Source organism: Theropithecus gelada, chromosome 5 (assembly GCF_003255815.1).
Source record: "Theropithecus gelada isolate Dixy chromosome 5, Tgel_1.0, whole genome shotgun sequence".
Lineage (NCBI taxonomy): Eukaryota > Metazoa > Chordata > Mammalia > Primates > Cercopithecidae > Theropithecus > Theropithecus gelada.
The window spans coordinates 48,286,887-48,314,844 of record NC_037672.1 but is presented as its reverse complement, the minus strand read 5'-3'; the positions used below and the strand labels follow the sequence as shown (position 1 = coordinate 48,314,844).

The 27,958-nt window shown below is 36.0% G+C and overlaps 1 protein-coding gene across 2 annotated transcripts in view; it reads left to right on the top strand.

Annotated features, from left to right (window-relative positions):
* Positions 1–27,958, top strand: part of GRID2 (glutamate ionotropic receptor delta type subunit 2) — a 1,538,331-nt gene that overhangs the window by 1,255,435 nt on the left and 254,938 nt on the right. For both annotated transcript variants that reach the window (XM_025385476.1, XM_025385475.1), the window contains one exon: positions 24,162–24,357. In XM_025385476.1, coding sequence (XP_025241261.1) covers positions 24,162–24,357 — 196 coding nt within the window. The remainder of the gene's footprint in view (positions 1–24,161; positions 24,358–27,958) is intronic.

Genomic DNA, 27,958 nt, shown 5'->3' with positions numbered 1-27,958 from the left:
AGAACCTTCATATCCCCCCAATTTATTGTCCATGTAACCAGATCTATGTGTGACATAAATTACAAATCATACACAGTGAAACTTATACCATTGATGGAAAGCTTATACTGGTGACCCTATAAGCATCATACTTTAAGCAATATGAAAATGATTACAACAGCCCAGCCAAAAGATCAATGAAATGAGTAAAATTATGAAAATAATAATAAATATTTATTGATCACTTATAAAATGCCAGATCTTTTGATGAGTGTTTTATATGCATTAGCTCATTTGAAACTTACCATCATCTTCAAAAATACATACTATCAATAACTCACTTTATAAATGACAAAACTAAAGGTGAGAGGATAAGTAACTCACCCAAAGTCTGCAGCTAGTAAGTGACTAAGTAAAGACCAAACCTTAAATCTGGTTCCTGAGCCTACATTCTAACTGCATCATGTTAGTTCCCACACCACACTTCAACTTGAATTTCTGTATGGATCTTAGTTTTTAGAGAACACAAGAAGATACTTGTCATAGCATTTTCCATTGCTAAGGGATGTAAAGGATGAAATTCTCCAGATCCTTAACTGGTCTGAGGAACTAGAGTAATCAAAAGTTAGATGACTTTTGTGTTGTAGGCGTGTAGGCATATATCCCAACATGAGTTTATTATGTCTGTAACTGGTATCTACCATTCAGGGTAAGACTTTGGCAAATCCAATCAATAGAAGTCATTTTAAGAAAAATAGTTTAATTGTCAAATAAAAATTGGACATATTTACGGTATACAATGTGATGATTCAATATACGTATATATTGTGAAACAATTACCACAATCAAATGCATCATCCATGCTGTGCATTAGATTCTCACAACTTGTTCATCTTCTGAAAGTTCGTACCCTTTGACCAACATCTCCCCATTTCTCCTATACTCTAGCCCCTGGCAACCACCATCCTACTCCTCCTTCTAAAAGTTTGACTTTTCTAGATTCTGCATATAAGTGATATCATATAATATTTGTCTTTCTGTGTTTGACTTATTTCACCTAGTGTAACATCCTCCAAGTTCATCCATGTTGTTGCACATGGCAAATAGCAAAATAGTTCTTAATCATTAAAATTGAGTATTTTATTTCATTAACATATTTCTTATCAATTATGTTGAATGTGTCACATTTTGGGTATCCTTAAAGCTCAAAATTTATGTAGTTCGCATCTAACTTTGAAGTGTTTTTAAATGAATAAATCATAAAAACTTTAAATAAAATAACTGATCCTATGCAGTGAACAACTATCATAATAGTAAACAAAAAATCATGGTTAACATTGACTGAGAATTTATAATGAACCAGAAGTTAAGCATATTACATGTGTTATCTCATTTATTCCACAGAATAAGCTTAATAATACAAGTACTTCTCTTATTGCCATTTTACGGATGAAGAAACAGAGTTTTGGGGGATAATGCTTAAGATTACACACTCAATAAGTGTCAGAGTTGAGAGTCCAACCCCCATCAATCAGATACCAATCCATGGCCTTACCTGTCAAATTATTTTTTTATCTAGTGGTGGTTCCTAGAATTTGTTCGCTTGATCTGGTATTTCTCTGAGGTTGCAGACTTTGTGATGTCTGTAAATCTGAGTTATTTGGTTATTACTAACTTTGCTAGCACCAGTTTTTATCTAGACTTTTATGCAATAGTAGTGGGAGCAGAAGCCTGTCTCAAATTTTTACATCCATAGGTTTACCTAAAAGTAAAACCTGATGGAAAAAGATTGTAATTTCACATCATGTTTCCCTCAAGTGTAGTTCTACTGCCCAAAGTAACTGAGCATTCATTTTTTAAAAAATTATTCCTTTCCAATGCCAACTGGCATTATTAAAGTCATCAGTGGGTATAATAAATCTCTACTTTCTTGTAATATTATCACTGGACTAATTTTGGAAGGAGAGAATCAGAGCCAAATAAGTTAAAAGAAGCCAGATTCCCTCCCGAAATTTAAAGATATCTTCTAATTTCATGCCTCAACAGTGTTGGTAAACATAATTACCTGCACTGTTTCTTGGAAACATTCAAAGTTTCATTTGTAACTAATGCCAAAGTTTTTTGGGAAAATTCTAATTTTTCTTAGAAAAGAGAAACTTTTTTTCAAAGTAGCATTCAATGTCATGCTTTTTAATCATTTATATCCATAAGATTTGCTCATCACTAAATGAAGCTACAGTGCATGTCAGTACACTTTTTCCATCCCAATTGTGCCTTTGGCAAACACATGCCAACCATAGCTTCATTTCCGAAATTCAGCGTTGCTTCTGCAGACTACAATGGGAAGAGGTGGTTAGAGGAATGTCAGTTAAGGGGAGGGGGCAGGGATGGGGGAGAGAAATCAGCTTCTTTGAATTGATGGTTGACAGAAACTCTTCTAGGTTGGTAGGAGCAATCTAATAGATTTATTTAGCGGAAGCTGAATAATTTCATAAAATTTTACCTTGTTTTTAAAATTAGATATCTATGAGCATCTAACTGGAACTTGTTTTTTGGTTTGTTTGTTTGTTCGTTTGTTTGTTTTTTGAGGTGGAGTCTTGCTCTGTCACCCAGACTGGAGTGCAGTGGCACGATCTCTGCTCATGCAAGCTCTGCCTCCCGGGTTCACGCCATTCTCCTGCCTCAGCCTGCCGAGTAGCTGGAGCTACAGGCGCCCGCCACCACGCCTGGCTAATTTTTTTGTTGTTGTTGTATTTTTTTAGTAGAGACCGGGTTTCACCGTGTTAGCCAGATTGGTCTCAATCTCCTGACCTCGTGATCCACCCACCTCCGCCTCCCAAAGTGCTGGGATTACAGGCGTGACCCACCGCGCCCAGCCTGGCACTTGTTATTAATAAAAGTTTTGAAAGGGAAATTTCCTTGGAAAAGATAACCCATAAATTTAATTTCATATCCCTTCAGTGATATGGGCAGCACATCAAAACTGTGTCCTATGTTTAATATAATATAATGTGACAGAGTATGACACAATTCAGTTTTTAAAGGGAAAAAAATGCCATTTCCACAAGACTCTAATGACAATTTGGGATTTTTCATTCCCACTGAGAGGTAACAACATATAGTTAATTGTTTTCAAACACCTAGAAATTGGAATGAATTTTTTTCTCTTGATAACTAGACTAATAGTGGCAATGGTAAAATGGAGCATGTGAAGCTTTGAAGGTACTTCAGAGTAAGCACTGGGTAATAGCATCATCAACATTAGTTCTGTTTGTCTTTATTGTAATATTACTTTCAAGAGCTACCTAGTTCACATAAAAGTGAAAATAGCTATAGGAAAATCAGGGTTGCACAGTTATAGTTATTAATAACTTTAGAATCAAATTGGTCTTTGGTGATAACACTCGAGTTTTTTCATTCCCAGGAGCTGCAATTAAACTTGGATCTACTCAAAGGGATCCCAACATCCTACCATATTTTTGTGTTCAGTGCTTTCATTCTCCATAATGCTTAAGGTTGGACTAAACAAATACTGAGTTGATTCTGCCACTGAATCTAACTAATCTGGGGTAACATTGCTTTCCAAACTGATACAAAAAGAGATCCATAAATATTCTATTACTAAAGAAGAACCCCTTCTCCCTAGCATATCAATAACAGGATTTTTGTCATCACCTTGGTCTACATTTTGAAAAGGAAATAATTATCAAGCAATTTTTTTCTAAGTGTTCACAGGTGAGTATGATCTAATTATGCTTAGAAATTCAAGCATCACCAAATCTGGTACTAAAGCCTGGGGACAGAGGGAATGGTAGCAAGTGACAGATGCTCTGTAAAGAAAAGGAAGGTGGGATTAAGTCGTCAAGGGCATGGTAAGACTTATTAAGGAATTTGGAATTTTTCCTGGAGGTAATGGAGAGTGGCATTATTGTAGAAAGACAACTTTATCTGTGGAGAGGAGGACATGTGGGAGAGAGAAAATGTAGGTGTGCATGAGAAGCCATTAAAGTTGTCTAATGCATGTATATTTACAGCAATTAACTAGTATGTTTCTACTTGATACTAGTGTGTCTCTACTTTTTTCAAGGGCTACTTAATTTGATAATACTAGATGATTAAGGGTAACTTAGAAATTTGGCTTCAGAAACTTCATATTTCTAGGCTAACATCTACATTTGTAGTGGATGTAAGAATATTGCCGCAGTTAATTTTGTTTAAGATATTTAAAGAGAGGATGTGGCTTACTACATTCTGGCTAACAAATAAAAAAGAAGACAGTGATTAATGAGGATATTCTGGAAATGACTATTTAGGCTGCATTTCACATGCAATTTTGCAGAAAAGTTGCATCTCAAGGTCTACTATTCGTGGACCCCATCTGCCTCTCACTTTTAGCTTTGAGCCATCAACAAAGAAGATAGACTTATTTTTATTCAATTTGAATGCATTTTTTTCCTGATTGTAAAAACAACAACAACAACAACAAAAAAAACCACACTGTTTTGAGAAAATAGGAAGTACAAAAAGATGTTGAAGGACAAGGCATAATAATCCATAAACTGTCATGGAGCAGTAAGTTCTGCTAATATTTGAACAAACTTTCTTATAACTTTTTATTTTGCAATTATTATATATGCACAGGAAGTTTCAATGATATAGTACCAAACAGCATCATGTATTTTTCTCTCTGTTCCCCCAATTTTTGCATATTAAGTGATTATACTACAAAATCAAAACCAGGAAATTTACATTGGTACAACGTGCGCAGCTTGCTCTGTGACATATTATTACATATGCAGACTCCTATAATCACCACTGCAATCAAGATACAGAACTATTCCATCACGGCAAAGATCTCTCTCATTCTACCCCTTTATGGTCACATTCACCCTTCCTTACCAACCCCAACCTCTGGTAACTTATACTGTGTTCCCCATTTCTGTAAGTTTTGCGTTTCAAGAGTGTACTATAGGGTTGAATCATAGAGTATGAGGTCTTTCAAAAATGGCTTTCTTATTGACTCAGCATAATATCCTTGAGATCTATCCAAGTTGTTGTATGTAATAGTTCATTGCTTTTTGTTGCTAAGTAATAACCCATGGTATGGATGTACCACAGTTGGTTTAGCAATTTACTTTTTGAACGACATTTTTATTGTTTCAAGTTTTGGGCTATTACATATAAAGCTGCTAAGAACACTCATGTGGCAGTTTTCTGTGGATTTTTTGTTGTTGTTTCTCTGGCATAAATGCCCAGTAATACAATTGCTCAGTCATGTGGTAAGTGTATGTTTGGTTTTTAAGAAACTGCCCTACTCATTTCCAGAGTGGCTGTACCATTTCGTGTTTCCACCTGCATTGTATGAGAGATCAAAGGTGTCTGCATCTGTGTCAGTATTTGGTGGTATCATTATTCTTTTTTAGCCATGCTGATAGGTATGTGGTGATGTCTCATTGTGGTTTTAATTTGTATTTTATTATCGTGTAGTGGTATTGAACATCTATTCATGGGCTCATTTGTAATCCTTATCCTCTTCCATGAAAGGTGTTTTCATGCCTTTTGCCTGTTTTCTAATTGGGTTGTTTACTATTAAGAGTTCTTCACATAGTCCAGATACAAAGGCTTTGTCATATAGGTGGTTTTCAAATATTTTCTCCTAGTCTGTGGCTTGTCTTTTCATCCTCGTTATAGGGTTCATCATAGAACAAAGATTTTAGAAGTTGATGAAATTCAATGTATCAATTTTTTCATATTATGAATTGTGCTTTTGGTTTCATGTCTAGCACTCTTCAATAAGTCCTAGGTCATGAAGATTTTCTCCTATTTCTTCTAAAAGTTTTATAGTTTTACATTACACATTTACATATTTAATGCATTTTGAGTTAATTTTGTATAAAGTGCAAGGTTTAGGTTCAGTTTTTTACTATGGATATTCAAATGCTCAAGCAGCATTGCTGGAAAGACTATCCTTTCCTCATTGAATTGTTTTGCACCTTTGTACAAAAATAAAAATCTGTTGGCCATACTATGTGAGTCTGTTTCTGTGTTCCTATCCTGTTTCATTATCTATGTTGTCTGTCCCTCTGCCGGTAACGCAGTTTTGATTACTGTAGTTTGAAGTTGAGTAGAGTGATTCTTCCCACCTACTATTTTTTCAGAATCATTTTAGCTATTTTAGTTCCTTTGTCTTTTTATTGTAAATTATAGAATAATCTTGTCTATATCTACAAAAATATTGCTGAAATGTTGACAGAAATTGCATTACATAAATTGGAGAGAGAATTCACATCTTTAATATGCTGAGTCTTCCAATCTATAAACATGGTATGTCTCTCCACCTATTTAGATCTTTGATTTATTTTATCAGCACTTTATAATTTTCATTATATAAGTCCTGTACATGGTTTTTTAGATTTATACCTAAGTATTTCTTTTTCCCCAGTGATTATAAATGATATTGGTGTCCAATCCATTTGTGCTGCTACAGCAAAACACCTAGGACTGAGTAATTCAGAAAGAATAGAAATTTATTTCCTCACAGTTCTGGATGCTGGGAAGTCCAATATCAAAGTGCCAGCAGGTTGAGAGTCTGGTGAGGGCCAGGTTTCTGCTTCCAAGATGGTACCCTGGCTGCTGTGCTATGTCCTCACATGACAGAAAAGATGAAAAGTCAAAAGGGGACAAACTCATTCCATCAAAATTTTTGGTAAGGAACTAATCCCAGACATGACAGGAGAGCCTTTATGGCCTAATTGTCTCCTAAAGGCCCCCCTCTTAATATTATTGAACTGGGGATTAAGTTTGAATATGAATTCTGGAAGGAACACAAGGATTAAAATCATAGCAATTAAATTTTTAATTTTAATTTTCATATATTCATTACTAGGATATAGAAATACAGTTGTTTTCTGTCTGCTGATTTTTATCTTATAATCTTGCTAAGCTCATATCTTAGTTCTAGGAGTTTTTGGTAGATCCTTTGGGATTTCCTAGGTATAACTTGTAACCTTGCTAAGCTCATTTATTACTTTTAGGAGTTTTTGGTAGATTCTTTGGGATTTTCTAGGTACACTTTATGCCATTTTCAAAGTCGGATGGTTGTATCATTTGTCTTTCTCATCTGTATACCATTTATTTTCTATTTTGCCTTTTCTTTGCTGGATAGAGCTTACAGTACTGTGTCAAATTAAGAGTAGTGAGAGTGAATATCTCTGCTTTGTTCCTGATCTTGCTGGAAAAGCAGTCTTTGACTGTTAGGTATGACATTATCTGTCAAGTTTTTTATTGTAGACATTATTTCTCAAGTAGAGGAAGTTCTCTTCTATTCCTAATTTTCCATGTGTTTTTCATCATGAACAGGTGTTGGATTTTGACAAATGCTTTTTCATTTTTTATTGATTGGTATGCTTGGGTAATTTTTCTTTATTAGCCTGTTCAGTGGATTACATCAGTTGTTTCAAGAACTATTTTTAAAATAAGGTATTGGCTAACTATAATCCCCTCTTCTATTTCTTCTCCATCTTTTTCTCCAAGTCTTGATTTTCTGCTTGATTTTCTTCCCTATAAAATATCATGACTGCCCCTGCCTGCTGCTTCCCATCTTATTTTCTTTTCCCTTACCTTATCTATTGCTCCTCTCTCTCCATTCTCTTCCCATTACAGTTTATCCACTGGAGTGTGGAGTCCAGATTGTTACCTTCTCCCATCCTCAAAATTGGCTTGAAAAACTTTATTATTACTTCATCCAATCAAGATGAATACAATTCCATTAGCAAAGCATATTGAGCCCTTCTGGCCCATCCACATTTCTGTCCAGGGGCACCAATGAACTGCTTCTCATTTTTTTCATGCAACAGTCAAGTTAGACTCTTATGGGACATTGCATGCCTCTCTGGAGCTTTACATGCTCTTCTCTCTCCCTGAAACGGCTCAAAACCCCCTCTCTTCTGGTATCTTCCATTTTCCCAGGCATAATTAGTCATTACTACACATGTGCCTTCTCTTTGTGATTTTAAGTTCTTCAAAAGCAAAGACTATGTTATATCCATCATGGTACTGCTAGAGTGCCTCTCAGAGTACCTGACAATAGTATGAATAAGAGCAGCTAACATTTCTTGAGTGCTTGCTATGTGACAGCTAGTTGTCTAAACACTTTGCATGGGTTTTCTCATTTAGTCTTCGTAATAGCCCCATGAGAGATATGTTATTATCATCTCTATTTTATAAATGATGAAACTAAAAGCTAGGGTAGTAAACCCAGGCAATCTAGCACTGTAACTTTTTACCAAGGGAACATATTGTTTGCTAATTACAAATACACTAAACTTTTATTGTATGAAATAAGTAAATGAATAAATGACATCCATAAGGGTTACTATAAGTTTCTTAGGAAATAAAGAGAGCTTTGCAGAAAAGAATTAATGGCAGCAGGATGTTTAGCTAAGTTACTTCCAGGTATTTCTAAGTTATGTGGTATCCAAATGTCAGTAATAGGAGACTGGATTCAAACAAATCTGCATTCAAATTATTTGCCACTTAATAGCTCAATGACTTTGTCAGGATTTCATAATTATTATAAACCATATTTTCCCTAAGAGTAAAAAGGGGATAGATTCAACTTCATAGGTTTAGTGTAAAGATTAAATGAAAAAAAGTCAAAAGGCATGAATAATATGGCACAGTTCATGGACAGCCCCTACCTGACATTTGCTTCCATTCTTCTACATTTTCTCCAGGCACTCATGTAGATTCCCTGGACTGTCTTTCTCTCTGCCCCCATTTTTGATGGTATTTTTGTCATTTTGTCCACAATTCTATACATTAATTGTTCCTTTGACCTGATTCACCTAAATCGCAAAGTTTCTTGCTTATGGAGCTACCGTTTCTGACACAGATGTCACCATCCTACCTTGCGGTCTGATTTGCTGAGGGTTGTCTTTTGGCCCTGCTGCTTAATCCTCTCATTCCCCTGAAAGTAAAAGCAAAACAAACAAACAAAAATCTGATACATCTGGAAGACTTATCTTGATTTAGGCATAAATAAGGGCTTGTTAGAATGATTCACTCTGTTATCTGACCTTAGCTAGTGACTAACTAGCACTGAGATCTGGTTGCTACTAATAAAGACTGGCAAGACCCCTGGGTCAGGATACATATTTGCCAGGCAAGTTTTCTCTCCTAACTCATCTTTATTTAGCCCTCTCATAATACACAGCTCAAATACCACTTATTCTCTATATCCTTGCCACATATTCATAACTACATTTAGTGTCTCCCTTTTTTGAACCACTTCACATCTACCTCACTTACACTCCGTATTGGAATACTATTCTACTTGTTTTACTTCCCTATTAAAATGCACATTCTTGAGGGTTGTTGTATCAACTTTGTACCAGTTCAGTGCCTTATGTAGTATATTGCATGAGTATTTAGTGGGTTACAAGTAAATATTCACTCACTGAGTGAACTAGAAAGACATTTTTTAGAATCTGACCTGAGAGTATGAAACTCCATGACTTGTATGTATACCCCATTTAAAAAATTAGATAAAAATATGAAAGCCATTTCTTTGACCTATTATTCCAGGATAAGAGTGGAAACCCAAAATGGTATGCTCTCTAAGTATCCTTTGTGTCACCCCACTCTTTAGTCTTCCAGTGGAAGCCTTTTTTATAGCTCTCAGTAGGCAATTGTACACTTTATTAGGAGCAGCCACAATGAAGGTGGATGAAGTGAGCGAGGTCTGGCTCATACTGCCTTTCTGTTTCATTTTAGTACAGAATTGTATAGGCTTAGGTCCAGAACACACAAGCACTGCAGCAGAGGAAGACATTCATCTCCTTACTCTCTATTGTTAGTGTTGAAATGGCTTACTTGTCCTAGCACTTAAGTACTGCAGTGATGGATGTTTCCCAAACATACAGCCATCTCGATGTCATAGACAGAATTTTGTCTCTCTTTTGGAAAAAAGTTAAAATTTCCTAGAATATTGGTCTTTCAAAGCCACCCTTCAGTGAGCATTTAATTAAAAGTTGTCTCACAGTTTGTCTGTGGCTCCTAGGAGCAGGGCTATATTAGCATTTCCATAGACTCTGTTTACACTGAGCTTACCAAGACAAAAACTTCACCAATTTTATAATCTTCCACAGCTTCTAAAATAATCTTCTTCTGAACAAGATGAATCATTCTTGACAAATCAAATCCTTCTCTTTTTCTCTCTCTTCCCAATCTTGCTCCTTTAAGCCTAGAAACCTATTAAGTACTGTACTCAAGAATATAAAGTCCTGTGTCTTCTCCATTTCCTGTTATTTTCTTCCCTTACTGAAGTCTGCTGAATAAATAAATTCTGTCTACCACAAACTTATAGATATGGTTTTTTAAAAAAACCTTATACTTGGAGTATACTGCTTAGTCATTGTGGAGGACGTAGTTTGAGTATGGAGAAACCTTTTGTGAAATTAATGTGGGAAGAGTGGTGATGAAAATCAGTAAGACTGGAGTTGGCAGGCAGGGCTGTTTGGCAGAAGAATACTATTAAAGGAGACTGAAGACTTAGGTTCAAGTCTCTTTTCTCCTACTAAAAAATAAGGCAAATTTTAAAACCACTTTGCACTTCAGTTTTTCTTTTTCTTTCTTTTTTTTTTTAAATTTATTTATTATTATTATACTTTAAGTTGTAGGGTACATGTGCATAACGTGCAGGTTTGTTACATATGTATACTTGTGCCATGTTGGTCTGCTGCACCCATCAACTCGTCATTTACATCAGGTATAACTCCCAGTGCAATCCCTCCCCCCTCCCCCCTCCCCATGATAGGCCCCGGTGTGTGATGTTCCCCTTCCTGAGTCCAAGTGATCTCATTGTTCAGTTCCCACCTATGAGTGAGAACATGCGGTGTTTGGTTTTCAGTTCTTGTGATAGTTTGCTAAGAATGATGGTTTCCAGCTGCATCCATGTCCCTACAAAGGACACAAACTCATCCTTTTTTATGGCTGCATAGTATTCCATGGTGTATATGTGCCACATTTTCTTAATCCAATCTGTCACTGATGGACATTTGGGTTGATTCCAAGTCTTTGCTATTGTGAATAGTGCTGCAATAAACATACGTGTGCATGTGTCTTTATAGCAGCATATTCATCTTTTTAAAAAGTGATCCAATTCTTTGCTCACTGCACAAATATTTGTATCACAGTTTGAATGATGTTATTTTCCACGTCCCTTCAGGCATAAAATTTTATATCAACTATACCAATGAGATCTCTTATTAAACAAGGTGTGAGATAAAACTAATACTCACATGAAAACCTGATTAACCGATATCTTAAGTTGAAAGGCAAATCTGAAAAGAAAATCCTTTTTTGTCATATCTTCTTATTTTCTTTTTCTAGTTCTCTATTTCCAGTCCCATTTTTCTTACCCTAGCCTCTCGATCATGCCAGTAATGTTGGTATGCTGACCTCCACACTCTACTACTAAGTATCTGTTTGACCCCATTAATTCTCTGATGCTCTTAGTTCCTCCATAGTTCCTGTCATCTAAAGATATTTAATTTATTTTAATGGCTTTCTCCTCCACTCCTACACACACACACACACACACACACACACCCCTACTACAACCCCCATTTCTCAAGCCCTGATGCTAAGGAGGGATGATGCTGGATAAGAGCCAGATGCCCTAGGTAATGGCAAGTGGTGAGGAAGGCGAAGGCGAGGAATAAGGTCTAAAGCTTGCTGGTGGGCTGCTTTTATGCAGATGACGATTATACTTCTCTGAGAGCGATGCTACAGAATTTGCAAGATTTGCTGTTGACTTGGGGGTGTGGAGCACATTTGCAGAACAGTTTGGGCATTTATAATCTCAAAACAGCAGTTAATAAGACCTGGCTCTCAGGCATCAAGATATATATTTAATACTAATTCTTGCTGAAATTTCTCAAAAAGGAAATATCACCTACTTGAGAATAGAGGACACTTTCTCTGAATCATTCTAAGAATAAAAATAAAAATAAATTTATTTTGAGAAATTCACAGACCTACTGGACTGGGAAGAGAAATGTATCTTTTGCATTTTGGAAAATGTTGAGTTATCAGTAGAGACTTGGTCCCCTGTTCCTGTGTTATGAAGAGCCAGCATTTTTGGTTTTAGTCGTGTTCATTAGATGCTTCACTGAAACTATGACCTTCTACCTTACTTTGACAATAATGTTTCACTGGGTCTTTAAATAGGCTATTAAATTAGCCTACATTTATTCATGGTAACTTATTTCTCCTAGTCTTTTATTTCCCACTGTGAAATTTTTGTTAGCATGGTTAATGTTTTTGAGCTCTTCAAAAGATCTTATAGAGGAAAAAAATCACAAATTATTATTGATTCCTCATTTGAATTCACACTGTATTCATTTGGGTCATTGTTTCATGTAGTAGTATTATGTATTATTGTGTCAGAGCTTGTTAGTGGGCCATACACAAGGTAGTGATCAATAGTTCAATGTCAGCCTTGGAGGGTATATTGAATAAATTTTTTCCATAAGTCAGCATTGGTCTTAGATTCTAATTAACATTTTCAGTGTTGATTTGAAGTATGGAATAGGGAGTAAGCTTATTAAATATGCAGATTACTGTATATTGAGTAGGGGTGATTATTGACTAGAACTACACTGTAAGAATGTTTAAGGACCTTTACAAATAAAACAAGGTGATTAGAAGTACAATGAAGTTTAATAGGGACAAATATGTGATGATTCACTCAGAGATGGAAAAAACAATGTGTGTGTGTATATTTGTGTATGTCTGTGATAATTTCAGCATAAACCATCTGTCAATTATAAATTTGAAATATGGCATTAGTGTTTATTTTTTAAATGACCCTGCTGCATGTAAGTTGTTCAAGTCTTGTAAAGATTACCATGACCTACTTAGAAGGTTCACAAATTATGCAAAAACTAAAATATAAGAGAAAAAAATGGTTTAGTTAATAACAGTCTAAAAATGGAAGTAGCATATCTTATAGATAACAACTAAAATAATTTAGTGTTTAATTTGACAAAGAGAAGGCTAAAGGAGGAAAATGAAAAATAAGTGTTTTATTACATAGAGAAATATTATACTAGAGGTGCTATGCAGCCATTGTCCATTTTCATTGAGAACAAAATAGTGTTTTCTGTGAAATAGGAGATTTGGGGGCTAAGCACAAGTAGGGACTCCCTTGGTTAAGTTTTCCAAGTCACTAAAGTACCTTATTAAAACAAAACATGAAGTCAGTTTTAGAAACTGGTTTACGTGCCTTAAGGTACCTAATCACATTATGTAATGTCTCTGGTAACTCTTTCAACTCTCTGGTGTTATGATTATTTTAGTATGTTTTTGTTAACACCATTCAAAAATCTGAAAAAAACAACCCTATCAAAAAGTGGGCAAAGGATATGAACAGACACTACTCAAAAGAGGACATTTATGCAGCCAACAGACACATGAAAAAATGCTCATCATCACTGGTCATCAGAGAAATGCAAATCAAAACCACAATGAGATACCATCTCACACCAGTTAGAATGGCGATCATTAAAAAGTCAGGAAACAACAGGTGCTGGAGAGGATGTGGAGAAATAGGAACACTTTTACACTGTTGGTGGGACTGTAAACTAGTTCAGCCATTGTGGAAGACTGTGTGGTGATTCCTCAAGGATCTAGAACTAGAAATACCATTTGACCCAGCCATCCCATTACTGGGTATATACCCAAAAGATTATACATCATGCTGCTATAAAGACACATGCATACGTATGTTTATTGCAGCACTATTCACAATAGCAAAAACTTGGAACCAACCCAAATGTTCATCAATGGTAGACTGGATTAAGAAAATATGGCACATATACACCGTGGAATACTATGTAGCCATGAAAAAGGATGAGTTCATGTCCTTTGTAGGGACATGGATGAAGCTGGAAACCATCATTCGAGCAAACTATCGCAGGGACAGAAAGCCAAACACCACATGTTCTCACTCATAAGTGGGAACTGAACAAAGAGAACACTTGGACACAGGGAGGGGAACATCACACACTGGGGCCTGTTGTGGGGTGGGGGGAGGGGGGAGGGATAGTATTAGGAGATACACCTAATATAAATGTCAAGTTACTAGGTACAGCACACCAATATGGCACATGTATACATATGTAACAAACCTGCACGTTGTGCACATGTACGAACTTAAAGTATAATAATAAAAAAAAAAATCTGATCCTTCCAGGGAAATTAATGGGAATTAGTGAAGTCCTTCCTGAATGTTCAAGAATATAGGAATATGAAAATCCCCTATTTCACTGCTAAAATCTATTGCATTATTTGAGGATATCATCTTAACATAAATTTTACAATCAGTCTATAATCAGTGGTAACATAGTTAAATGCTGGCCATAAAATTTAGGATAATTTCATATTTCTTCCTAATTCCTTGAGAAAAATAAGTATTGCAGCTTTTTCATGATATATAAAAAAGAAGTTGCACATGCTTTGTACCATGCACAGGAAAAATGTAGGGTAATTGAATGTACAGAACACTAGGACATTTTATAGTGAAGATTTGCTTAATAATTTATATGTTATGTATCTTATGTATCATACACATATATTAAATATATCTAAAATAGACGTTCATGGTATATACATGTATATTTATTTTATAATGTATTTATTATCAAATATTAATATGTACCAAATATTTGTTTATTTAATAGCCATTTAAAATAGAGAAACGGGTCATAAACGATACTTCTGTCAACACTGTCAGAGTTTTGAGGTTTGTGGTAGAAAAATACAGTATCTGCCACATTTCAGGGTTCATGATGTGACACAATTAGTTTCTAGCTTGTAATGTGGGTCAAGAAGTCAGACAAGCCAGTCAGATTTTCAGATGACTATTCTCTTGCATTTGTATGACACCATCATTTCGGAGACAGTTTAACAATCATTTTTATTGGTTATAGCCAACAGCAGTAAGACATGCAGCATTTCCATCTTTCCTTAGATTCTCTAAAATGGCCTGCCATGTCCACAAATCTGAATTAACTCCTAACTTTGTATGGAAAGTGCAGATCTTTTTAATGCAAGGCGATGTTCCCCTAAGTAGTCCATGACATCCACCCTTCCCAAGGGCATCTACTTTACATAAACTTATAATTTTACCTGTGACCATCCTATCTTTACCACTTTGTGGGTGGGGCTGCCCCAGACTACTTTTGTCGGAAGAGAGTGCAGAAAGTATTCCCAAGTCTGTCAGGATAGACTTCAGTGTCATCTGCTGGGCTCTAATCCCCGCACTTTGTAATCTAATCGACCACAGGAGGACCATTGTTCTAACAGGTAGAGGTGCCCTTCTCATGAGTCTTGCTGCACACCTTTCCTAGACCAAACACATTTTACATTCTGGTGACTATTTAAACAGTTCTAAAAAGTAAAAATGAAATAGACATTCTAAGGAGTTCAGAGCACACGGACCTGAAGCTGTCTTTTATCTAATGTATTCTGTTGTGCCACATGAGGAGGGTTAGGGGGAAGAGGAAAGACTCAGGACTGGAGTGGGGAAAGGGACAGAATGGAGGGACTAGAAAAGGCTGCATCATTTAGACCTTATTCAAGCATTCCACATGGAGGTGCTCATCTTCTGACCCTCTGTAAATCTCTAACCCTCTTTTGTTCCTCTTATGGCACCCTCTCCATCTAGAAGGCTTCATTTGAGAAATTCTCTCAGTTTCCCGAAATGGAGTTCTAACCCTCTGCCGTACATGGTATCATTCTACTGTGGTGGCCTCAGACCTCAGCTTGTTCTTTCAAAGGCTTCTGCTCTGTTGAGGAAGAAAAGACTCTGGCATCATAATAGGAAGGAAGACACAAGCACTTTGGTGCTGGTACATTCCTTCATTAGAGATTGCTGTCTCTGGGTTCCTTAGGCTATACAATCTAATCTTCTACGAGAGAACCCTATGTCTTCCATTAACATGACTTTGACATTAATCTTTTTTAAAATAAGAAACTTAGTGCTATTAGGCTAAAAACTCTTTACTGAGCCTACTTTCATTAAATAAGGACACCCCTTCAGGCACTAAAAATAGCTTTTACGGAGCTCTAAATTATGGACCAAGCTACCTTGAAAATATCAGGAGTCCTTTTTATCCCACCATATACTCTTGATATCTTTGTATTTCATCAGACTTTACAAACTGGTGTCTGAGGTAATTAAGAAAACTTCACTAAGGAAAAGGAGCTACTAAGATAGGAATGTGGCTTCTCAAAGAACAAGTGGCCATTGACTATGCCACAAATAGGAAGGTGGAAGGCTTTTTCCATTTGTCCATACATAGAGCATACATACTCTCCTTCTTCCTCTTTATCTAAATATTCAACCAGGAAAAACAATCCTAAAATTTAATTTTCTGTAGTAATCCTCAACATTGCCAAAGGTGACTGTCCTCGACTTGTTCTGCGGCTTGTCTCTTCTTTAGCTACTAAAATCATGAATTCTTTTAGATATTTATAAGCATTTCAATTAAGCAATTTTCTTCACCATTTCAGTTTGCTTCCAATATTTCAGTGAACAAATCACTCAGTTCAGGTACTCCTTATCTTCTCTGTCTGCACTGCTCAGATAAGTAACTTTTTCAGGAACAAACATTCTACTTTGTACCAGGTCCTATGTCTACCAGAATCACGGACAATACCCTCAGCTTTTCAAAATACATTTTTTGGTCCTAATTGTTTGGGTTTTCTTTTTATTTGCCTTGCCTCTGAATTTATTTATTTTACATTTGTGGCAAAATGTTATGACAGGCAATTCACTGGAGGTTTGATAAAACTTTCCCAGCTGATTGTCACGGAGGAAATTGCCAAATATTTCTTTTAAAATGTTTTAGATTTTTTATTTATTTGTTTATTTTTTTGATGGAGTCTTGCTCTGTCACCAGGCTGGAGTGCAGTGGTGCGATCTTGGCTCACTGCAACCTCCGCCTCTGGGCTCAAGCGATTCTCCTGCCTCAGCTTCCCGAGTAGTTGGGACTACAGGTGCCCGCCACCACACCCAGCTAAGGTTTTGTATTTTAGTAGAGACAGGGTTTCACCATGTTGGCCAGGATACTCTCTGTATCCTGACCTCGTGATCTGCCCGCCTCGGCCTCCCAAAGGGCTGGGATTACAGGCATGAGCCACCGCGCCCGGCCTCGTTTTTGATTTTTTAATTAGAAATACTTCTGGCCATGATTAGTCAGCTGTAGAATGGCTAATAATATATAGTTAAAATGCTGTTATTATGCCATGCTAGTTTCAGGGGAATGCTTACTTCCCAAAATGAGTATCTTTCTAGTAAAGAAGACCACCATAAAACAAGTAAGCTTCAGCCAGGCGCGGTGGCTCAAGCCTGTAATCCCAGCACTTTGGGAGGCCGAGACGGGGGGATCACGAGGTCAGGAGATCGAGACCATCCTGGCTAATACGGTGAAACCCTGTCTCTACTAAAAAATACAAAAAACTAGCCGGGCGAGGTGGCGGGTGCCTGTAGTCCCAGCTACTAGGCAGGTGAGGCGGGAGAATGGCGTGAACCCGGGAGGTGGAGCTTGCAGTGAGCTGAGATCCGGCCACTGCACTCCAGCCTGGGCGACAGAGCGAGACTCCGCCTCCAAAAAAATAAATAAATAAATAAATAAATAAACAAGTAAGCTTCATTGATTGCTGACTGTTTTCCAGACCCTGGATTAGGTCTGGATTTCAAAGATGAAGTTTTTTAAAAATCAGGGGAACCAGCAATCTATATTCTAATGAGGTAAATAAACAAATACAATTCCTAAACACAATGCTGAGATGTGAACATATTCCAAGTGTTAGAAGAGCACTGAAGAGAGTGAAGTTTCATGTTGAAAGGAAGGAATTCTCCAGGTAGACAAAGAAGCATCTTATGCCAAGAAGACATCTACCAAGACATGCACCTGTGGTACAGCCAGGAATGAAGAAATGGTGTTTGGCTTATACTGTGAAATTGAATAAGTCAAAAGGTTGTTTCTGAGAATAGAAATAGAAAAGACTTAAGCCAAATTTTTGAAGGAACTTGAAGGCTAAGGACTTTAAACTGTTTTCAAAGGGCAGTGAAGTACACAGGCAATACTTAAACAAGGCAGCAGTATGATCAGATCTGCATATCAGAAAGAACAGTTTAGCTGTGCCACAGAATGGATTAGTGGTGAGTGAGAACAGAGATAGGGAAAAGGCTTAAAAATAATAGTCTAGGTAGAAATGACAAGGCTATTAGACATGGAAAGGCAAAGATGGTGACAGAATTACAAAATTTAGGAGGTAAAATGTACAGAACTTGATGACAGTACACGAGGTGGGGAAGTTAAAGAGCCACAGGTAAGGAAGGGAATTAGCTGAGAATGAATCCAATTGATAGGAAATAAGGATATAGCAATTCCAGAAACTGTAATGGAGAACAAAGTAATAGTAATCATCATAATAACATCAATAATTGTAACTACTGGTAATTGAGTGCTCATAGAGAGCTAATTACTAAGAAAGTATCTTATAAACAGTATCTAATTCAAACCTCTAGATACCTTAATATGAAAGTATTAGTTCTCCTGCTTAATAGAGAAAGAAATTGCATTTTGGAGAAGTTTAAATAATTTTCTTAAAGATTGAAACACAAATATTTATGTTTTCACAATTCATGCTTTTAGAAATGAAGAGTTTGTTCAGTGCTGGGCTGTTGGCAGTACCTCTTAGGGGTGCCCTGCCTTACCAAGCACCCCAATCCATTTTCTAACACTTTGACTTGCTTCTTGGGTCTGAACAACACTAATTCTCACCCTCCCGGCATATTAGTTGTTCCTTTAAGTGCTACATTTTGGATCACTTTTTGTGCTGGAAAACTTGTCACTGCACTTCAGAGGACAGCTCTCAGCTGCTACAACCAATGGACAGGCAGGCTCTTTACATGGTTGCTAATGAGCTCTCAGGGCTGTAATAGTATCTGTCCTTTGACAGTTCCTGAAATCAGCATCCAAAGGAGAAAACTGGGAAGAGAATCAGGGGGAACCTAAACTGAGTTGGAGGATGCTTGTCATATACCCCTATTTGTCTCTTTTCCACTGTTAGCCCTTTTGCCTGAAGCATCTGGTGCCTATCCTATCGGCCACATTCCGTTTTTTTTTCCCTGTGAAGGGAAATCTCCTCTGATGTGATAACTTAAGTTGACTTGTTCCATCCCATGGAAAATGGGATTAGACTTACAATTCCCCAAAGCCAGGCTGGCAGGTCACTCTTGTCAGTTGTTGGTGAGCATTCCACACAACCAGGCTGAATGTAGTTTTTAATCTGAGAAGACAAAGAAAATGGAGAAGGGGCAGAGAGGTTTATGAGAGTTATTTAAGTTTTATGTGGATAGTAACATCTACTCTCTTGTTAAAGTAAAATAGGAAAAAAATATGAGTGAAAGTTTACCACAGATGGATTAGGCATTAGATTAAAAAAAAATTAGTTGACAGTTTTAGAGATGTGTTTTTAGCAACGTATTTAATATTACCTTATTTCATTACTATAAAGTTGTATAAATGTCCCAAAGAGTTTACTATGAAGAAATTAATGACCATTTAGTATCATAGAGTCACACAATCTCATACTTGGAAGGAAAATCATGCATTATTTATTCCATTTCAATGCATGAATTCTTCTTCAACAGAATTTTTATAAATTTTTATAAATTTTATAAAGAATCACCTGACTGATTTATAAAGAATCACCTGACTCTGCTGGGGGGTGGGGATAAATTCCACAAAAAAATACCAGTAGAAATCATTCAATAGGACATTGTGGAAGGAGGAATCATCAACATAAAAATCTTTATATAAAAACAGTAGAAACCTGATCAAGTAATGATTTGACAGATATGCTTGACTTTAAAATCTAACCTACTCAGTGGTAAAGCTATTGCTATCAAATATATCTACTAATAGGCTATCAAATATTAAATAATTAATTCAATTTTATTGTTTTTATTTTTTACTTTGAGAGGGAGTCTCGGTCTGTTGCCCAAACTGGAGTGCAGTGGCACAGTCTTGGCTCACTGCAACTTCTGCCTCTTGGATTCAAGTGATTCCCCTGCCTCAGCCTCGTGAGTAGCTGGGATTACAAGTGTGCACCACCAGGCCCAGCTAAGTTTTGTATTTTTAGTAGAGACAGGGTTTCACCATGTTGGCCAGGCTGGTCTCAATCTCCCGATCTCAAGTAATCTGCCTTCCTCAGCATCCCAAAGTGCTGGGATTACAGGCGTGAGCCACTGTGCCTGGCCCCAAATTAATTTTAAATGCTTGAAAAGGGTTTCAGTGTTTGGAAAGAATTTTACAGAAACCTAAAGCCACTCAAATTTTAAAAATTTATTTTCACAGAATTGCCCTAAATTACACAGTTCCTCAGTGTATGTACTGTTCATACAGATAACTAAATATAACTTACCTGTAAGCTCTCAGTATTGTTCAGTACCCATAGTTTGATGCTAGTCTGATCGGAGAACAGTAGCAGGAATAAAAGAATAATCTCAGTCAGGTGTCAAGAAGATAAGGCTGATTAGAGCAGCGAAACATTTCTTTTATCATCCACCACTTAGAGCTATAGACACCCATTTTTTACCGTGTGCATGAGTGAGAGTGTGGGTTTGAGAGAAGAGAGCTCAGGTTTAATGGGTTCTCATAGTGAGCATTCACTGACTTTTACATGAGTATATGTGGTTAGGTAGAGAAACGCAGTATGAGTTATACATACTAATACTATGTTCACAGATAACGCTTCTCTGGAGTATCTGGAGTACTCTAGATTTTTTCATTCCTTTTTTTTTGTTTTGAAGTGGAGTTTTGCTCTTGTCACCCAGGCTGGAGTGCAATGGTGCAATCTCAGCTCACTGTAACTTCCGTCTCTCAGGTTCAAGCAATTCTCCTGCCTCAGCCGCTCAAGTAGCTGAGATTACAGGTGCCTGCCACCATATACAGCTTTTTTTTTTTTTTTTTTTTTTTTTTTTAAATAGAGACAGGGTTTCACCATGTTGACAGGCTGGTCTCAAGTTCCTGACCTCAGGTGATCCACCCGCGTTGGCCTCCCAAAGTGCTGGGATTACAAGTGAAAGCCACTGCACCCAGCTGATTTTCCCATTCCTTCTATCATCTGAGAAAATGTCTATTGTTAAAAAAGAAATGTCAGTATTTGCCATGGTAAATTAATGTATATATTAGGTGCCTATTAATGATTCTATGATTGTTTTACATTTTAAAACAATGATTGGGCATGTCTAAATATTATGCACTCAGATTTTGACCTTCAGATACAAGTTTTTGAAGATTACTATTTGTTGAATAACCTACTATATTTCCTTTAGAGGCTCATAATATAGGCTACAGCATTTCTGCTAATCTTGTTCGAAACTCTTCTTAGTATGAAAAAAACAAAGTGACCACTTGTAATAGTTACTTCCTTTCTATGTTGGGCTCCTGAAATGGCCTTTTCATTCTGTAATAAGCTATTTGTGTTCACTTCATTTTGCTTCAGTCATTTTATTTTTGTCATCTTTGGTGCTATCGTAGTGTACTATGATGGAACATGCTGAATCAGAAAACTTGTAAGTTTTATTGCAAATATGTCTCAAGGCAAATTTATAAGTTGCACTTGATATCACAAACTACTAGAGAGAACATGCCTTTGTTCTAAATTACGAAATGCTCTGCTATTCTGAATGTGAAGTATGTTGAATATAAACTGCCTTTTTTGTAACACCAGGAGCTTCACATAGGCAATATATTAAGATACTCCTCTAAAAATGTATTGTGTACAAAACAACTTCGCCAGCTAAACTGTATTAAAACTTAGATTTTTCAGGCTGTAAAGCTAATATTTAAGGCGAAGCTATGTCACAAAAACCTGATCATATTAAAGATATTAATATTTGGTTTCAGTTTTCTTTTCATGGAAGGATAAGAAGGAGCACTAATTTATTTAGCAGCATTTAGCCAGGGTGACTATTTGGGCAAACCATTTATATATTTAAATGAAGGCACTGGAAAAAAAATCGTGCTAAACTGTGATCTCACCTCCATTAAATTAAAACCTTCTGCTGGTTATAGTTAAGTTTGATTGCTAGTACTGCCAGACAGCCAAGGGCCCAACCTTGTACTGGTAGGGTGTCTGGTGACCTGCAATATGTGCTCTCTCCATCCATAGACTTGTAGGTTCTAGATGGTACTCTGTACAACCATCTGGTCTTCAACTTTGTATTTATAGAAACTGAACAAATGAGTATTGTTATAACTTGTGTAGATATGTTCCGTTTCTTCTTCCTGTGTTACCACTTTTGGGTATCCTCCACTAAACAGGGATATATGTTTAAAATGTTCATGTTTATAATACAGTTTTACTGATACTACTGAAAACAGCAGTAAATTGCTCTCTCGAAACAAAATTTTTATTGTTATAATATACCAAGATAATTATAGTATGTCCTGCAAGTAAATGTCCACTCATTTTGTTATTTAGTTGCATCCTAACTATATATGGCTCATTTTATTCTTGCTTTCACCCTCAATTATTCATTTACATTATCACTTTAGTTTATCTTTTACAAATGGCAGAATTCATTTAATCGTTTAGAATATTCCAGAAAATTCCAGAATTACACTTTCTCTTCAAATAGGATGATTTAAATGCATTATTTTATGCATCAGATGTGTAGAGCAAAGAGGAATTATCATAGTAGTTTCCATGGAGTAAATAATATACATCAACAAAACAAAACTCAATAAAATGCAGATTAAATTTTGCTGAAAGTTACTATTAGAAATTGGCACAAATATTCCTCTAACAAACATGGCCCATAATGTATTGTTTCCAACACAATTTTGTACATGATGGAGATTGGTGAACTGCAAGAGTATTCCCAGTGCCTTTGCCCAATGCTAGTGTTGGTTGCAAAGATCCTCAGGAAATCATTAGCAAACTCTATCTAGAAACACACCAAAAGTTCAGAGGTATACATTACATGAGATTCATGGCTCATGGTTATAGTTCTGTGTGCATTCTTTCTTGTTTGAAGTATGGTATAGTGTTTCAAAGCATGTTCCCATTCCCAAAAGTTAGTGAGTTGTAACTGTACCAGCAACTGATTTTAACAGTATGCCAAAGGCACAGTATTTGTTCTTAAATGTCAGTCATTAGAGTTGGGCACCTACACAAATTCAATGAGTTCCAGTGGAATGATAACTGGTTCTTTAAGCTGGAAAATATAGAGGGACTCCAACTCAAATGGAGGGAAATCGACCACCGATTTAGAGACAGATAACCTGGGACAAGTAGATGCTATCTGTAACTCAAAAGATTGACTTAAAAATCTTGAAGCATTATTCTGAATATGTTTTCAGCTTTCCAGAAACATGAAATGTATTCTCATCCAAATAGAAAGCACTCCCCGCACCTCCACACTACACACGCGCGCGCACACACACACACACACACATACACACACACAATGCTAAAGCAAATATAGCAAAAGAAATATAGAAATAAGAACCAGCATCTTGCATTGGAAATACTGTGATCTTTGGGGCTGGACAGACCCACATTTGAATTCTAGCTCTTGCATTCACTGACTATGCCACACTGATCAAGTCACTTACTCTCTCAACCTAAGTCTCCTCATCCATAAAGTAGGTCAAATAATTATTTATGTGAGGCATTTCTGTGAGGATAATATATATCAATTGTCTGATATGTATGTATTCAATAAATAACGACTATCATAACTACTAATTTTTAAGACTACATTTGACCTCAAAGCATGTTGTTTATGTAAATTCTATAATTTAAAAAATAAGCCTTGCTACCTAAAGAAATGTAGAACTAATACTTATAACATATTGAAATTTTTTTAAAATTACTAAATTAGCATATGACTAAGACTAGCAGTCTGATTTAACTTGTCTTTGATGGAATTTCTTTCTTACACATTGTATCCTAATATTAGGAAACAACAAAACAAGAAAAGCAATTTGATGTATGTTTGCACACATATTGCCTTTTTTTTTCTTTTAACTTTATTCCCACTTGAAAATATTCAGTACTGTCTCTTGTGTCTCTCTTCTCTCCCAATAATCAAGGTCTCTCCAGGACCTTTCCAAGCAAACAGAAATCCCTTATGGCACAGTCCTAGACTCTGCAGTATATGAGCATGTCCGCATGAAAGGACTGAATCCTTTTGAGAGGGATAGCATGTATTCCCAAATGTGGCGGATGATCAACCGAAGCAACGGATCGGAGAACAATGTTCTGGAGTCCCAAGCAGGCATTCAAAAGGTAATGTCCATGGTTGTCCATTAATAGTCCTTACCATTTTGTTTCCCATGCTGGAATTACGAAGTTGAGATTTTTTTTTTTTTAATCTTTAATGCTGACAGAGAATTTCCTGTTAAATTACATCTTATATTGATTTAAAGAAGATTTTTTAAATGGCTGATGACACCAGAAAGGAAATTCAAAGTCCTCTGTAATGTGTCTAACAGATCAGTTTCCATTTGAATTCCAAAATCAAATATACACACTGGTATTTTGTTCAGAAAAGGGTTAAGGACTTAACAAACATGAAGTCTAAAAAGATTTTTAGAAATCCAATTCCAAATATCATTCAAGTTATCTGATTCTTTTAAATGACTCAGGGTATTTTCTACACTGCACTTGTTTTTAGATTAAACCGTTATCTTTAGTTGTGCTTATGTGAAGTTATCTGGAAGTAAAAGTTAATCTTGTCAACAAATAAGGTTCCTACAGATGTCTGTTTCTATTTCCAAATGTGAAAATCTTTATTTACATCTTGCTTTTTCTATAACTATCTGTATTAAAAAGGCATAGAAAGACTTTTTTATGTGAAAATCTTAAAGCTATTTTTACTCTGAGCTGTAGTTTATAAACATATATACAGAAGCAGTTCAAACCCTATCAACCTCAATGAGATATCTGACTGTTTTTTCTTAAAATCATCTCTAGTGACTAACCTAGTGAAAATTGTTGTTGACATTTAATAAATAATTACAGAATGCAGGAATGAATGTCAGTAATAGCAGCAATAGTAGTATACACTTTTTCTCTCTGACCTCCCACTGCAGAATAATTTGGACTCCAAGTCTGTGTTTCCTGTTCTAAAGGCAAACTCAATAATATCATGTTAGAGGATATTTTGATGACTATAAAAATTATTCTGTGACAGGTTTCAGCATTAGTCTCTGCTTTTTCATCTAGCACCCTTTATCTGCCACTGCTACTACTATGGTCCCTAGAGTCAGCCTAGTAATTCTTGCAGTCACCATATTGATACCATTCTTCTGAGAGCTGATAATGCTAACATAAACCTTTCTCCAAGTATTAATGATGTCTTTAAGGAAGTGAATATCCTGGAGATGTTAGCAATGGCCTCTATCCTCTTTGCCCTGATTATACCCCATTTTCTGGAACTCAGTTATTGATTCTAAAATATTTCTTGGCTTTCTCAAGAGAACCATTGGCTCCTGGAGTTTCAGCATGGTTCTCCCAGTTAATGGGGTGTGGGGTTGAGGGATGGATCCAAGTGGGCAAATGAACATGTATTTTTGGGGAAGGGAGAAGGAGGGTAGACATTTTAAGGCTTACCAGGTACTCATAGCATGTTAATGAATTTGTGTTCAGAATAAGTATACTAAATGGCTTTGAAGATAAGTTACATTCCTTTATAATGTCTGTTAAAAATGAATTTTTTTGATGATTAATATGAATAGAAATTTATAGTTCATATTTCTATTCCATTTTAGGAGCCAAAGCTCCCTGTGCCTTTATAACCTCATTCTATACAGTATTATTCCACAGAAATTTAATTTTATTTTCTCCCACCAGCATGGTATTGATAGACACATCAACCTGGGTTTGAATCCAGCTCATTTTTAAAATAAAATGGATAAACATAACTAGTTACTTAAAATCTCAGGGCCTTGGGAGTTGCATCATGAAGATAAGAATTCTACCTCACACAGTTTTTGTCAAGGTTAAATAAGATAATAAATATAAAGCATCAATAAGTAGTATGAGTAGAGCCATAAATCTTTCTCATAAGATGGCCCTGAAGATTACCTGAGATAATGTATATGTGAGGGATTTGTAATCATAAAGCTTTATTGTTTAATATTTCCTAACCTTCATGTAAAGTTGTGATATAATAAAATAAAGATTCAATAAAAGAGGTAGAGAATAATTTCTATTCTTCGTCTGCTGATAAGGAGGGCTAATGAGTTTGAAACTGCAAATCAAGTCCTCAAGTATTTATTATATCATATTTATTCAGTTTTCTGATTTACTAGAGGGCTAGTGAAAATGCCCTTCTGAATGAATTTATAATAGAAAATATCTAAGTGAAATTTGTTTGTACTATGTATTTCTTTCAACCCAAATTAGAAACAGCTGACAATTGATTAGGCAGAGAACAGCTAATAATAGTACGTATTTTGGTTCAAGTTTACAAGGTCTTGGCCAGTTTCTATTAAAAAACAAAACAACCAACAAACAAATAATAACCTTTTCACCTGATAAAGTTCATTGGAGTTTCATGAAATTGAGAACTATGACACATGAAATGCAGTTGTGTATTCTTCTTCAAGAAACGAGTCTTGAACATTTCACACAGCAGCTTTTTATTCTCTGTCATTGATTTCTAACTTATACAGGCAGATAAGACATCAGAGGTCTTTTAGGTCAACATTTCACAAAAGGCCACACTTCTTCTATAATATCTTGAGCAAGAATCCATAAATCCATATATGTGTGTGTGTATATATGTATATATTATATAATGTATATTATATATACACACACTATATGGATATATATACACACTATATATGGATATGTATACACACACACACAATATATATATATATGGATATATATATGGTAACTGCCTTCCAGGAAAGACTGAATCACTGAGAAAAACCATCCTCACAATCTATAACTTTAAATAGATTCCATTAATGTCTCCGTCTTTGTTTATTCTTAATTGTGCTACTAGTCTCATTAAGTTTCTCTTACTGAAAGGTAGATACTGATCTCATCCACTATCTTGATTCAGCTTGTACCAAAGAAATCTGTGTAAATGAGCATCAAGTAGATGAGTTCTGATTTGCTATCCTTAGTATCAAACTACCCTAAGTAAACTAGAACAGATTTTTTTTCTGCCTTGTTTCAACCAAGACCTTTTGCATAAGTAGAAAAAATATGATTTTTAACATGCAACTACATGTTTTATGCATTCATTCAACAATTATGTATTGAGCACCTTCTTCGTGTCAAGCAGTACATTAGTCACTGGGATGGACAGAAATGAAAACAAATGCCTTCATGGAGTTTGCATTATAGTAGGTATAAACAATAAACAAGTATGTTCAGTAGTGAGAATTGTTAAGGACAAAAAATAAAGTAGGAGAAGAGGATGGGAAATACTGAGAAGCAAGGTAATCTGCTTTATTAAATCAGGTAGCCAGGGAAGTCTTCACTAAGAAAGTAACATCTGAATAAAAACTTTAAGCAGGTTGGAGAGGGGAGAGTGTGTGTATGTCTGAGTAAAGTGTTCTTAGAAAGAGGATCAGCCAGTACAAAGGCCCTGAGGTAGAAGCATGCCTACATGTTCCAAGAATATGAAAGAGGCCAGTATGGCTTCAGAAATAAGGAATAATACCAGAAGTGCAACAAGGTCAAGAAGTAAAAGGTCTGAAGGTAGAGAGAAGATGAATCATGTGGGGTCTAGCAATGCAAAGTGTAGTCCTGTGGACTAGCAGTGTCTGAATCACGTGAGAGCTTCCTAAAAATATAGACTCTCATGCCCCATCCCAGCCTTTCTACATGTGAATCTCATTTTAACAATATCCATAGCTGGTTCATA